This window comes from Rhinopithecus roxellana, chromosome 10, assembly GCF_007565055.1.
Source record: "Rhinopithecus roxellana isolate Shanxi Qingling chromosome 10, ASM756505v1, whole genome shotgun sequence".
Lineage (NCBI taxonomy): Eukaryota > Metazoa > Chordata > Mammalia > Primates > Cercopithecidae > Rhinopithecus > Rhinopithecus roxellana.
In genome coordinates, this window is record NC_044558.1 from 57143219 (window position 1) to 57158366 (window position 15148).

A 15148-nucleotide genomic window follows, 5' to 3' on the forward strand; every position below is an offset into this window, starting at 1 on the left:
ATTCCATACAGGAGTGATTATGCTGTGGGACCCTGCTGCAAACGGGACTTTGCACTCTAAATATAGACCCCAGCTTGGGACAAAAGTTGCAACAGATGAATAGACATAAGGGAACACTTAAATAAGTAATGCATGTAGACACAGAAAGGGTATTTAAAAGAGAAATAATAGAAGTACAGAAGAACAGAAAAAAGACTCAGCAGATGGAGATTACCGTTCCCAAAGCCTGAACTTCCTCCTGCTATTAAGATTGCTAGAGAATTATGTCTTATGAACAGTTCATGAACCCAGAAGAATGCAATTTCAATGTATTTAGTCCACACACAGTATGTATATAAACACAACTCACAGAATATATTTTCCATACATGGGGTAGGTATGCACTTTGTGTACATATAATAATGTATTTTCCATGCAGTTTTAAAATGTAGATATATTCATATCTGGATGCATTTTCTATGCACTGGTTTTATATGCCTTATGGAGTATATACTCACATGTAGCTAAATAGACTCAGGACTGCACATTCCTTGTGTAGGATGTGTGTGTGTGGTGGTTATATGTGTAAATAAAGTTTTACATGTGGTGAACATGCATGCTGTATGTAATCTTTCCCCCATAGGTTACTTTCACATACAGTAGATAAAAGTGCCTCTGTGTGTATATTTTATTTTTCTATGCCAACAACATACCCGTAATAGAGATATCTGTGCATTTTAGACTGTGTTTCAATTTATTGGCAGCACTATGACCAGGTGTGTGCTTTATGGAACATCTTTTCCATGCTCTGCATGTGGACAATGCATCTTTTGCAGAGAGCTTCCCAAGCAAGGGCTGTTGGTGGGTTCAATCCTCACAGACCTGTCTTTGAAGGAAGTTCTCCACTCTGGGCCAGGTAAACTGACAAAGTGAAGACTTGCCTCCTAAGCGGCTCTGGCTGGAAGAAGAGAAATCACCTGCTGGCAACGGGCTGGTTTAGATTGGCTAAAGGTCCAGCTATGTTTGGTCTCGTCTAGGCCCAGTTTCTTGGCTCCTATGCCAGGCTCCAGAGGGCGGCCCAGGTCTCAGGAGCCTCCAGGGCAGAGCCTCTAGCGATGAGAAGCCGGGCAGGAGGGCGGGCAGCCGCTGTGGGGACACAGAGTCCCGGCAAAAGGAAGGAGCTTAGGATAAAGGTCTAGTTCCCGCAGCCCGGCCAGCGCCTCAGACTCCCGCCGCTATTGGAGGTCTCTCACACTCACAGGGCGTCCCCCCTGGCCTAGGGTGCTCAGGGACGAGCGACTGGACAGGTCCGGGTCTCCGCGAGGCAGTCTCCACAGCTCTGGCCAGCAGGGGTCATCTCGTCCTTCGCGGGGGCACAGCAGCCCTCCAGAGGAGACCAGAGCTGCCGGCGCTGTCGGGCGCGGGAGCTGCTCGGGTCCGCCGGGGCTGTGGGCGCGCCGGGTTTCCTCTCCCTGGACCCTGGAGAGGACCGCAGCCGGGACCACGACGGTCGGGGAATTGCACCAAGGTCTCACAGCCTTCTCCACAGGCCCGGGATGCTGAGCACTCCAGGCGCGAGTCAGGGAGTGGCCCAGGCGCCCGCGTCGTCCACCAGTGGCCAGCGCGTCTTTGTTTCGGGGCCTCGGCTAGAGTGGCAACCGCGAGCACCGCGCAGGGCTGCAGCGCCGAGCAGAGGGCGAAGCTGGGGAGTCCAGCAGCAGCTGGCGCGGGCCGCGGCCTCTCCGCGGAAAACCGGCAGCGCCTTCTCGACCGAGGCACACGCAGAAGGGCGGCCATTCGGACCAAAGGCTGGGCATAGGGGCCTGTCTTCCACCTCCTGCTGAATTACACCGGAACCTTCCGCGCCTCCAGGTGCAGTGCAGGGAGGACTGGCGGCTCCAGAGTTCGTTTCTCGCGTGGCCTGGGGCCGAAAAACCGCTCCTGCTTTCCTGGATATAGCAGGGAGGGTGGGCAGGGGCTCTGGTCTGGCCGGAACCAAAAGTCCCCGGAGTTTGCCTTGTTCGCAGACCGGAGCCAGAGGTCCCTGCTCAGCTCTAGGTCTCAGCCATCGATCGCGCTGGATTTCCGGCTACATTAGCAGCCACAGAACCCAGACTGCCAGACCCATCTGCTGCCGGCTCGATAGCGGCTTAGTGGCCTTAAATACTCAGTTTCCTCTGTGCACGTCAGAGTGGAGCAGAATAACTGCGACAATAACCAGGTCCAAATACAGAACTCACTCGGGCAATATAAGTTTATACACGCGCAACAGCAGAATTATTGTCTACCTAAATTATCTGGATATTTCTTCCCTTTTCTTGCTCCTCAAAACCTGGCGAGAGACACGGAGTGCTTTGTCTTAAAGTTAGTGGAGTAAATTGTAGTTTAGGGGCTTAAACTGGACAAACAGTTGTAACATAGAGGAAATCCTCACCCAGATGGAGAGCTCAGCTGCGCCCTAAGTGTTGGGATCGCGGTTCCAACCATGACCTCCTCTTTGGCCGGGAGACCCAACGATTTGTTTTTCAGTCATAAGGAGGAGGCAACATCCTTCTCTGGCAACATCCCCAGTGTTTGCGTTGAGTCTCTGGACCTGCAGAGATACCACCCAACTAGGTGCCTTCTCTCTCAAATTGGGAGTGTCTCTGGGAATAAATTAAAGGCCAGTTATTTGCTGCCTTCCTAAATCCCTCTTTTTCTTTTGCCAGAGATGTCCCTATTGTTGATCCTTCCTGTGTAGACACATCATAAGAGTCAGATATTCTTTTGCCTGGATTTCCTGGGATTCAGACTCCTCCTACCCTCCTCTATCCAGACCCAGGCTCAATCACCAGGCCCCTCCCCCAGCTCATGACTGCCCAAGCTACCCGTCTTCGGTGGATGCTGCACTCTGTGGGGCATTTTTATGAGCACCCTAAGGCTTTGGGTTTCCTTCCTGTCCATACCCCTCAGCTTCTCAAAACAACTGGGGATTAGGGGTAAAAAAGAGAATGGTATTTGATCTACATTCACTAGTTTCTCTAATTATAGGAATAAAGAAAGGGAAAGAAAGAGAGAAAGAGAGATTTCAGGGCAGAAGGTGTGGCTCAGAGGCTGGACTTGGTGGGGGTCCCTAGGATTCCGGTACAGGCTCAGGAGGGTGAACGAGTCATTTAGAGAAGACTCCTTTGATAGGAGCCATACCGTTAGAAAAGGTAACTGGGGCGAGGGGAGGGAAGAGGCAAAAGGGTGAGAAAGAGAGAGGGCATTTCTTACCGAAGGCAGGGGTAGGTGGAGGTGCAGAGGGTTCATGAGCACATCTGGACTCTACTACTGGCCTGGGCCTGGGCTTACCTCTGGCATGGCCTGGAGAGAGTCGCTGGCTTCAAAAGGTGGAGCCTATTTTGCCAGTTCCAAGGGGTCTTTAGCCCCCTCTCAACATCTTGCAATACACAGTGTCATCTCAGAGTGAAGCCACAGGATTAAGATCACAGGGTTGAAGCTCTAGGCCCACCAACCCCACTCCATCTCAGCCCCTGGATTACGGGTTACTCTCACTGCCCCAGTATCCAGCTCAGATCACCAGTGCCCCATCCCAGCTTCTATTTGTCAAGTTCCTGCAGCACAGACCTCCTTTTCTGAAGCTGGTTTCAACTTCCTTTAGGCTGTCCACATTATTTTTATGGCCCCATGACTCCTCAAAGCTCCCTCTCCTCCCCCAAGTCTACTACCGCCCAATTTTCTCTCTGCTATAATTGCTTGGGACTGGAGATGGTAGCTCATCAACCGATCTTGGTTGCTTATACATTTTTTGTTGCCCCTGCAACCACTCTTCCTGTATTATTATTATACATTTATTATTTTTATTATTCACCTGAGCTGGAGAAAACAGAGTGGAGAACAGCTAGGAGGCTGGGACTCCCATTATTTTGGGGTAGAACTTTTGTTTTCAAAAAATCACATAATCATAATTCATGTTTTAATTATTATTATTATCAATATTAATATGATGAAGCAACTCTGTACAAGGACTGTATAAAGGGAAAACGTGCTAAAGACAGATGTTTGAATAGGAGAGTACACTACAGAGAGCTGGGGAGGCAGCTAGGGGAAGGGCAACTATCCACGGGGACTACCCTAGGTACCAGCAACAGACACAGAGAACAAGACACAGATTGACAGAGAAGCTCACAGAAGTCAAGTTTAAAGCACATGGAGAGAGAATATTGCATATCTTTGTCCCCTCACTCCTTTTGGAGTGTTCTGGGCTCTCTTCTCTATTAGGTTGGGAATCAGGTTAGTTTGGAGTGGTAGAGCTCAAATCCAGCACCCTAGAGCCCAGAGGTCGCAGGAAGGGCTGCATAAAGGGGGTACAGTGGGTGACTTCATGCCCAGGGGAAGCCCACAGGAGACTGCAGACAGCTGGAGTGGTGGTAATTTGGGGGAACTTGTACATGGGTGAAACAAGTATGTGTGGCTGGGAAATTGTCAGGTGTCAGATAACCAGCGGGGGATGGAGGCATGTGATTGTATCTCCACTCTGCTGGGCCATGTGGGGACTATGAGGCTGCCTGCTTGCAAGTGCACTAGGGAGAGTGGGGTGGGCCCAGTGCTGTGCTGGGCTCAGCTGTGTGTATATGTTTGCCTTTGCCTCTGCCTGTGCAGAAGCTCTGTGCTGGTGGGAGAGTAAAAAGATCGGTGGATTGCCCTTGGAGAGTTTGTTAGAGGAGACTCTCCCCATACGGGAAACTCTCCAAGTCAGCAGGCCAGTTTCACACTGTCCAGGCTGCAGTTAATTCCCATCAGTGCCCTGCTTCTCACTCCTCTTTCTCCTGGAAAGGGCGGGACAGCAGATGGGAGGCTGGGGGACACTTGGGGAGAAGGATAAAAATGAAGTGCAGAAAGGTTGATGGTTCTCTCACTGCTCCTTTCTCTGAAGCTAGCCCAGCATCTACTGGACTAGGGCTGGGGTCTGAAGGAGTCTGGATGAAAGGTCTTCCCACTCAGAGAAGCCATTCTCAGACCTCCAATGGGTTCTAGGGCTGTGCCCCTCCCTCTGGTCTGGTCCATGTGCTAGGCTGTGGAGGTTTGCAGGCCAGGAGGCAGAGGCAGCCAGTCTGAAGACAAAGGGCAATGTTGGGTGGGTGGGCGGGGAAAAGAGAGAAGGGAGGTGGGTGGGGGGGCTGCAGCACCCCCCTCCTTCATTGTCACCAGCCTGGGAAACTGGGGTTGAGTGGGGCCTCAATGGCTGGTAGCCCCTTTAAGGGCGAATTCTCCTCCCGCCTCATAAATTACTCTGGTCCAGCCTCTGGCGGCCATGACCATGAACGCCAGCCGGGAAGGGAGAATCAGAGGCCTCCGCTGTGGCTGCCAGAAACTCGCCCGGCCAATCAGTGTGGTGCTCTGTAGCCCCATCTACAGCCTCTTGGACTTTCTTTCTGGAGAGCCAGGTGGGGACCTCTGGGGTCTGAGGTCCCCTGCTACTGAACCTGAGGCTGTGTCCTCTGGGGTCTCAGGTCCCTGCTTGCTGCATCAGGCCGGCAGCCGCCGCAGGCAACGGAAGAGTGGATGGCAGGACACCTGTGAACAGATGTTCGCCTGGTGCGGGCAAGGGGCTCAGGAGAGGGCTGGGGACCAGGACACTGTTCTGGTCCTAGAGGGAACATGAGGCTGATAGTCCTTGTCCACAGCCCAGCCAGCCAAACGCCCAAGCTTCAGTCCACTGGATGTCCTGGGGAACCCAGACCCAAGCAGACTCTGGGTCTTGATCATTTTCTCACAAACCACACTTCCTCCTTGGTTCCCCACTTCCTCCAGCCCTGCCAGAGCCACCTGACCCCCTCAGCTCTCTCTGCTGACCCTCCACCCTCCTCTCTACTCCCAGCCTCTTCTAGCCCCACCGACTGTGAGGTTGGGGTGCCTTGGTTCCACTGGCCCTGCTGTCTGCTGCTCCTGCAGGCAAAGAGAATTAAGACCACGGAAGGGAAGTAGAGGAAGGGGACATTTGGGCCGCGGCTTCTCCAGATCCTCAGCGGAGGTGCAGCGCCCCAGTCCTGCCTCAAATAAACCAGCCGGTAGCACCTCAGCCTTCCTGGCCCTGCCAACCGCGGGCAGCCGCGGGCTTCGGCTCTCCCTGGCTAGGTTTCTTCCCTTCTCTCTGGGACCTGGCAGGGTGTTTTGGGTGTGTATGGGAGGGAACCACGAACAAAACAGACAAGAGGATGTCCAGGGAAGGCCTGCCAGAGACTCCTGGCGTTCTAAGCGGGGACTGTGTTCTAGGCGGCCCCCTCTTTTGCTCTTTGCCAGGGACAGGCTCAGTCTGGGGCTGGCGCCCGTGTCCTGCCCGCTAAAAGAAGGAGAGAGCTTGCTCCCTCAACAGAAGTCTTTTCTTTTTCATTCTCCGGTTCTGAAACCAGATCTTGACCTGCTGGTCACTAAGATTCAAGCGGTCTGAGAGTTCCCTCCGGCGCTGGCGTGTGATGAACTCGTTGACCAGAAACTCGCCCTCCAGCTCTGCCAGTTGCAACTTCGAATAGGGCTTGCGCTTCTTCCGAGAGCGGCTGTGGATCGGGTACCAGGGCGCGCCTGGGTGGAGATGAATGGCAGGGGTTGGCCAGAGGATCAAAGGGTGACCAGTCCAGTGCCCTCGGCCCTTCCCCAGACCCTTTCATCTTGGCCTCACGCCTGGACTCCAGGCCCTTTCTCTGCCTTCTGCTTGCCGCCAGTCATCTGAATCCCCTCTTCTACCCAGACCCCCATCCCCACCAACTCCCCCACCTTCTTTACTCTTTTTTTCTTTCATTCCTTGCCCTTACCTCCACAACCCTACCTCCTGCTGCAGTATTCATGACCCTTCTATGTCCCTGCCCCTCCTTTCTCCCCAAACCTCTCCCCAATTTTCTTCTTCCCTATTTCCTGGTCCATTCCTCTCACATCCTTCAGGACTGGATCCCGGATCAGTTAGAACAGACATGGGCGAGTGGCAGAGTAAATGTGTCCACTGGCATTTCTTTTGAAATGTAAGTAATGGGGGTCTGTGGGAAGGTGGAGGGAGAGGCGCCTGGGAGAACTAGAGCCAGGCTTTCTGTCCCTACCTCCTCACCCCCAGGCCTGGGGAGTCCCCATCAGGATCCCCCAATTCCGGAATCCCTGCCGCCTCCAGCCGCAGGCGGACGAAAAAGGAACTCTCTCTAGTTATTTTATGGGGGTATTTACATGTTTATAGGCTCCCCCCACCCGCACTTCATTTTAAAAGAAGCTCTTCCTCGCCACACATTCTGTTACCCCAGGCGTCCCTAGCTCAGTCCTGCTCTGCCCGCCCTGGTAAGATGTCGGGTTTGAATCCGCCGCGTGAGTGGCCGGGGTCCTTACCGCTGGCCGAGAGCCCGCCGCCGGGGTTCAACGGCGATACCAAGCTGCCGGGGTCGCCTGCGCCGGCGCCCTTGTTGCCCTCGTTGAGCAGGGACGAACTGGAGTCGGATTCCAGCGACTGGCAGGAGGGCGGGTCGTGCGGGGGTCCTGCGCCGCCGTCGCCACCGCCGCCTCCCGCCGCGTAGTCGTACTTGAAGCCGAGCGCCGGCGGCCCCGACGGCTCCAGCGGGAGCAGCGCTGCCCCGGGCCCGGCTCCCGGGTCGCGCCCGCGCTCCTCACGCTTCAGGCTCCCGCCGCCACCCTCGGCGCACGGCTCGCGGTAGTAACCCTTGCTGTCCTCCACGCGCGCCAGCTCGCACGTGCGGCCGAAGGGAGGGTTGAGAGACACTGGGCTGCCGAGGTAGGGCTGCGGGTAGCCATTGCACGGCTCCGCCGACGGCCAGGGCAGGGAGCATACGTTGTCGCGGCGTGGGTAGGACAGCGAAGGAAGCCCGGGAAGCTGAGCCCCGGACGCGCGGAAGTTGGGAAAGTAGAAGGTGTCTCCCGTGTGGATGTTTACCAGAGGCCCCACAAACCCGGGATTCAGGAGATTATGCTCGCCCATTTCCGCGGGGCCCGACCGGCAGCTTCTACTTTATTGCTATCTGACATTAAACATAGTTAAACCTGCACCGGCCACCCATTGGCCGCCCCGCTCACGTGGGCGCAGCCGCCAGGGGGAGGGGTGGGGACAACCGATCCCCCCTACCATCCCGCACCAACTCCAACTTCCCCCTTCCTCAATCCTGGGGGTTAGTGGGGGAACAAAGGGCGGGGGCAGGTTTATTTGCTGAATTCTGAGGTTTTTTTAAAAAATATATAATCTAACGCAGAGAGTAAAGCAATTGCCCAACACGGAGCAAGAGGGAAAAAAAACATACACACACCAAAAAAATGCCCGCATATATACACCCCTATAACCTGCACCCCCTTCATGTATTATCTTATCGCCAACAGCTGGCCAAGCACAGCCCGTCCCTCTTTAATTAGTTTCTTTATTAACTAAAACCGTTGGAATTTACAATATCTCCCCAATAAATTACTATTAGATATTGTGTCATATAAAGTTTACTGGCTGTTTAAGGAGACGGATGAGCCCTTTGGCTCGGGGTTTATTTACAGTAGAGGCGAAGTGGGGGTAAGGACAGGTTTCCCTGCCGTTATCTCTCCCAGGCCCAGCTGCTGCTGCACGCTTCTTTATCAGCTCTTTATCCTCAGGAATTTGGAGAGACATTTGGAGTCTTCTTCCCCAGTACTCAAGGATAACTGATAATGCCGGGTTTTCCGCTGGAACCGGGAGCCACCCAGCCTCACACTTCCACTCGCGGCTAGAGGAAGGATGCGGAAGAGAGGCAGAGAATGCAGCGAAAGGAGGTGCCTAGCTCCGCATGGACCTGCCTGCCTGCTCCTGAAAATCTGGGGGCTAGAACTACTCTTCTACTGTCATTTCCGGGGGACTGAGGAGCTTCTGGGGGTCTCCTGGAGTCTTTGCAGCGGAAATCTTTGGACCCCCTAACAGGGCTTAACTGGTCTGACAGGGGCCTAATTCTCACTGCGGAGGAGACATTCGCACCCCAGACCCAGCCCAGCCTTCTCCTGGGACCATCAGATAGCAGTGCAGAGGCCCGCAGTAGGTTGCCTCCTGAGGGGGCTGGGATTGAAGGAAAAAAAACCTTGAAGGATTATCTTATTGGGGGGTGAAATTATATTTATGGTGCAAACTCAGAAGCTCCCTCCAGAGAAGGCCGAGAAGCAATACTGGCTATTGGTGAGATAATCAACATCTCCAAAACCACAACCTGATCTCAACTAGGTCCACAGAACACAGCGGATTAAAAGGAAAGACAAAATAAAACTCCCCCAAACCAGATGTATCCTTTTGGGGTCTAATAGAGAAAACACTCGAATTTCCATGTGATTTTTCGAGTTCCTAACCAATGCACAGCTTAAGTAATACAGGGTTGGATAAATAGTTCGGTAAACGTCTAAATACGAAAAAATACCAGAAGATTGAAAGAAAATTGAAGACAGAGAGTCGGAGAGAATGCAAAAGAAACCCATTTAGGTGAAAGTTAAATATCAGAGAAAGCCTGAGAATAAGCCGAAGCTACTAAAGCGGACCCAAGCAGAGAAGATTCTCCCTTTTTTTCCCTCTCCCTCCCTTCTCTTCTCTGCAGGACGCGGCAGAGAGAAACGCAGATTCTTTGAATTCCACCGCTCCCCGGGCGATTTCATATCCCAAACCGTAGCTGCTCACTCCGACAGAAATGTGTCCCCGCGGGCGCAGCCCTGCCCGGAGCAGTTCGAAGCTCTCAGCTCGGTGCCTGCCCCTCGCCCTGCAAGGCCGGTTCCCCTTCCCCGCCCCTGCTCGCCTAGCTGCCCGGCCTGGCCTGGCCCCTCCCGCCCCCAGAAGCCGCCCCGCGTTAGGCCCACTTGTCGGAACTTAGGGCAAGCTATGGGCTGCAAACCCGAAGTGGTCACCTTCGGTTAGAGCCGGTGGCCGCAAGGAATGAGCAGGAGACTCAGCCTGGATTGGCCTTTTTGTGCCTAATTGATAAGGGGCTGCGAGGCTGCGGAGAGGAACATCCCTCAGCTGCAAATTCCAGGTCACAGCATCTGTAACATCTTATTTCCCCTTCTCGAGCCGTATTGATGAGCGTCACTGAAATTTCAGTTTTTTAAAAACATTTTATTTGAGGGTTATTTTGGTCATAAAGATAAACAGGGTGTGACTTTAATATTGCTGCTGATTTCAATCAGAACATCGTGCGGGCAGCTAGGTCTCCGCCCAGGCTCTCCAGGCCTCTGTGCTCAGCCGCTATTGTTGGTGTGAGGGATGCGGAGCTGGACTTTGCCAAATAATCACTAGCCTTTGTGGGGTGGAGTATTCTCCTCATTCTCTTTTCCCTTCCTAGATAATTCCAATCTCCTAGAAAAGGGACCCCGAGAGGAAGGAATCAGCCTCTCCCCATTCCCTCCACCCCAGCAGGCAAATCCCAGGCCGGGAGCTCTGCTCGCTGCCCTCCCGAGCCAGGCCGCTGAGCGCGAGGAGCAGCGGCCACAGGGCGGCGGATGCAACACAGGAGAAATGAAGATTGGGTGAAGGCTTCCTTCTTCCAGACATGCATTTCTTCTAGCCTGATTTAGCCCCATCAAAGGGGTCTATTTTCCCCAGGTTTTGGACTCTGCGGGCAAAGAAGCACGCACAAACCCCTCTTCCTTCTCTGTAGCTGACCCTGATTCCTCTCAGGGAGAGCTGCCGACAACCACTAGCAAAATTCGCATCCCTAGTGTCCTGCTCCCTGAGACCCACTGGGAACCTATGGGTTTTCAGGACCCTGGCAAGGACCGAGGTAATCTAAGCGTCCAGCCTTCCGGAGCACCACCGAGGCTCTGTTTGCGGTTAAGGAAACCCGTCACACACGCAGCTCAGGCACCCGTTTTTTAATAGGACTCAGACAAAAATGCCGCTCCCAACCTGGGTCCCCGGGGCCGGCGGGAGGCTCGGGTGAGACCCTTCAAATCTAAATCCAGCCTCGGTGAGAGCTGCTCGCGGAAAGCAGGCTGGGACTGGGTGAGGAGACTGGGAGGGACTCGCCGCCCGAGGCGTTGAGGCAGCCGTGTCCAGCCGGGCTTAACCCGCCGACATTTCGCTGACCACGCGCCAAACTGTAGGTGGTGGGGCCGAGGCACCCGAACCGCGGAGCGATTGGTGCGAACTCTCCCGCACATTTATCAAATCACAAGGCTAGAGCGGTGGCCTGCCTGCTGGCCCCTGGACCACTGCTCCCGCCGCAGCTGGCCAGGCTCGACTAAGCCTCGCTCATTAACTCGGGGTTAATTAAAGCTGAAGGCACGGATGCGGTCCAAGGTTTTCCTTGAAGACCAAAGCAGCCTGCGTCCCTCAGCTCTTCCTCCAGCTGGATGCAACGCCGCCTCTCTCACACCTTCTCTGTGCCTCCATCCCTCCTGCATCCTAGCAGCCTCCACTGCGGCTGAGCCCGGCGAAAGGAGTTAATTATAAAATCTACGCTGATTCTGGTGGCAGAGGCAACGCGGCTGCTGGAGGTTTAGGCCGCGGGGAATCGGCTGTGAGCGACTGCGTTCTGGCTCCCCCGCCGACCCATGGTCGGGAGTGATTCCACGCAGTACTGCCTTACCCATGGTCTGTCCAGAGGCCGCAGGGGCCCAGTTCAAGGTCACTGTCTAGTTTGCAGAAAGCGGTTCTGCCTTGTATGCAAATTAGGCTGGGCCTCAGCCCCAGAAGGGGTGTGAGCAGGGGTTTGGCCCGCGGAGAGAAGGGAAGATGAAAGGGGGGCTGAGTGGGAGGGCCTGCCCACTCAACCCTGCAGCCCTCTCTGTCTTGCCTCTTTGGGGCAACTTGGGTTTGGGACCTGACTTTTGTCGGGTTCAAACAAGGGTAGCGGGCAGAGTAGGGAGCTCAGTCTCCTATTTCGTGGTTTCCAAACTCCTTCAGGGGTTGGAGCCCACCTGGCTCCCAGCCCTCCCTGCGGGTGCCCGGGAGGTAAGGAGCAGATTGGGAAATCCCTTCCCCAGGTGCTGCTTTCTAGGGATTTGCAGCCAGAAGGACAGAGCCCAGTCAGGCTTTTAGGCTCAGGCAAGTAGCCTGGGGCCAACGGAGCCCCTACCTCCTCCAGTTTTCCCGCGGCTTCTCTAGTCCTCTGTCACCAAAAGATCCCAGCCCGATTGCCTCTCAGAAAATGCGGGGGAGGTGAGAGCCCCCAGGCAAGGGCATCTGGGAGGCCATCTCTCCACCCCAATATGAGCATCCCTAAATGGACCACCTTCCCCCGTTTTGTCTTTTCCTTCGGTGGCGCGCTAACAGTTAAATAGGGCTGCAGCTCTGACATTTTCCCCCCTCCACCAGCAGAGGATCTCCTCCACCTAGTGAATTACTGAGTGTCAGGCAAGGTGTGGGAACCAAGTTAAAAAAAATCGCATTAAATGCCACACCCACAGCCGCCTGCAATGCAACAGAGACGTCTCCACCGACCTCTAAACTGGGTCAGGGGGTGAGGACTACCCGGTGCGCCCTCGCTCCTCGGCGTCCTTTTCTGGCTTTGACCCTGTCCACTGGCCAGGCCCAGCTCTGGGGAGGAACTGAGATCTGCTTAGGGTCTGCTCAGCACCGCTATATAACTGCTTTCCAAGCCCGGGGCCCCAGTTCCGGGCAGAGGAGGAGGGCTCGGGCAGATTGGGGTGGGAGCAACGGGCCCTGGAGGCGGTTGGGGGTGGGGAATGGACTACCAACTCCGGGGCTCGCTGGGCTGGGAGAGCGCGGATAGGAACGAGAGTCCACTTACCTTTGGAGACAGAAGAGGTTCATAAGGGTGAGGGATAGGAGTTCTCAACCTCTAGAAATCTTCTGGATTCCCCCTCTCCAAGGCCGTGCGCCAGCCTCGCCAAGGTATCAGAGGAGGGCGGGGCGGGGGGAGGTGGATAAAGCGGCCAGCGGCAGGCGCGCGGGAGCGGAGTTGCCAGAGCATCTCTGGAGAGGCCGCCTTTTATGGGCGTTATTAGCGCCCTTGTCTAGACTGGAGACGACACCTCCTCTGTGTGTAAACAGAGGCGGCGAGCTCCGGCGGGAAGGGGGATGGCGCATCAAGGGGGCAAGCAGCCCTCCCCTTCGCTGGCACCGGAAGATCAAGGCCTTTTCCACCCTCCCCCCCTTCCGTGTGCTCCCTGTGATGTCAAGGTCAGAAAGACCTAGTCACGGTCAAGGCTAAAAGAGGAAGAGCCTGGTTGGTTGTGAAAAGACTCTGGCCCCCTCCTCCTCCTCCCACAAGCCCCTGGCTCCCCAGGGCCCCTCAATTCTCCACTAGTGCAGGTCTAGATACACATCTGCCTGAACCACTCTTGGAGTTTTCTTGGGGGTAGGCTCCAGTACCACCCAGGACAGATCCAGGCAGATCCTAGGGTGGGGAGTTCTCTTTTGAACAGATGGAGCCACTGAAGGGGCTGCCTGCCACAAGGACCCCACCTCCAATGGGAGGGCTGTTCAGAGAGATAGCGGCTGCCCCAAGGGCCTGTCCCTGCCTTGCACCCACACTGGCCTGCTGTCCCCACACTGCTGACCCAGCCGCCTGTGGATCAACCCCAGGAGCAGATGGTCTCAGGAGCAGACAGTCATGGAGGGATCTGCCGAAAGAACTGCTGTCCTTGTTCTCTCAGGTGGGTTCGGGCTGTGGGACTGCTAGCTGAAAGGCCCATTCTGCTGGGCCTCTGTCTGGAGACTTAGATGTGGGTGGGGAAGGGTTTTTCCCCCAAGCTCAGCAAAGGATCTCTTGAAGCCCTCTCTGGCAGCCCCGGGGAGTGACCACCAGATGGAGAGTCCTGTGAGGCCCTAGGCTGCCTGAGCCTCCCAGCTCTGGCCTAGGGATATAGGGGGATTGGGGAGTGCTATCAGATTACGAGAAAGATAGCAGGAGTCTCAGTCCCTCTGTGTGTCTGTGTTTCCACACAGTGGTTTCACCAGCTCTTCAGATCACCCTGTACCCCCTGGTACCCTCATATTTTCCTTCATACCTAATTTTACTTTTAACACAAACACTAGGAGACTGGCCTTGGAGAGAAAGACACATTAGAGACATGACTAAGAGATGAACTATCTCATTGAGTCCTCAAAGACCATGCCAATTCTTGGGAGAAGGAAAGGTGAGAGATCAACACAATCAGAGTTGTGTTGAAGAAAAAAATCCTTATTCAGGGAAAGAATAGTACATTTCACAACTGTGCCTCCCCAAAACACATGCTCACACACACTCACACAATGTTTGCTTACTCTTATGGGAAAGTCATCTCCAAATAAATCCAGGCATGATACTCCTCCAAAATAAATCTGGGTATATTTAATGCACCGCACGAGGGCTCACAGGCACTCAGGAACTGCAGTCCTTGTTAGACTTACCAGTGTCCCAATGCATCAGTAGTGTGCCTGCACAGGCTTTCCTCTTTTTTTTTTTTCCTCCTCCTCCTCTTCCTCCTCTTCCTCCTCCTCCTCCTCCTCTCTTCTTCCTCCTCTTCTTCCTCCTTCTCCTTCTCCTTCTTCTTCCGAGACAGAGTCTCACTCTGTCACCCAGGCTGGCATGCAATGGTGAGATCTCGGCTCACTGCAACCTCCACCCTCCCGCCCCCCACCAGGGTTCAAAAGATCCTCCCACCTCAGACTTCACAGACATGCACTACCATGCCAGGCAAAGTTTTTCTGTTTTTGGTAGAGACAGGGTTCCACCATGTTTTCCATGCTGGTCTCAAACTCCTGAGCTCAAGCAATCCGCCTGCCTCAGCCTCCCAAAGTGTTGGGATTACAGGCATGAGCCATTGCGCCTGGCTCCTCTTCTTTTTCTACATTATTCCCTTCTAGAGCCTTAGGATGGTTCCCTCAGTATGGGATGACTACCTCATATGATTATAAATGGGTTTGTGTGCAGAAGCAGAGGGATTCCTCAGAGAACTCTAGACTTCTCTTTAATCAGAATCCCCAATTTCCAGTTTGCCTACAGCTGTGCTTGGGACTACCCAAAGCAGTCAGGAAGGGTGGGGTCATAGTAAGAGAACCCCAGGCCTCTTGTCCGCTCAGTTTCTTTTTCTGACCAAACACACACACTCAGTCTCCAACTCCTTTCATCTCAGGGGAAACCCAGGGATTTGGAGAGAGAGGTTGGGATGGTGGGTGAGGAGATAAAGGAGAGATGGAATTAAGAATGAACCTTATTCCTGGAAATTCTCCCTCAAATCTCCACTGCCCAGCGTGTGGCTC

The 15148-nt window shown here is 54.4% G+C and overlaps 1 protein-coding gene across 1 annotated transcript; it reads right to left on the bottom strand.

Annotated features, from left to right (window-relative positions):
* Window positions 1–3929: 3929 nt before the first annotated feature.
* Window positions 3930–7954, bottom strand: HOXC12 (homeobox C12). The gene is made up of 2 exons (XM_010373882.2): window positions 7330–7954; window positions 3930–6543 (listed from the first exon to the last, which is right to left on the bottom strand). Exons 1-2 carry the CDS (start codon window positions 7931–7933, stop codon window positions 6305–6307), a joined length of 843 nt encoding a protein of 280 aa, XP_010372184.1. The 5' UTR covers window positions 7934–7954; the 3' UTR covers window positions 3930–6304.
* Window positions 7955–15148: the final 7194 nt, after the last annotated feature.

Excerpts from the sequence above, each read along its gene's own strand:
- HOXC12 (XM_010373882.2), bottom strand. The coding sequence starts at position 7,933 with ATGGGCGAGCATAATCTCCTGAATCCCGGGTTTGTGGGGCCTCTGGTA. Across the intron at positions 6,544-7,329 it reads CGGCGGGCTCTCGGCCAGCG|GCGCGCCCTGGTACCCGATC; the intron begins GTAAGGACCCCG and ends ATCTCCACCCAG.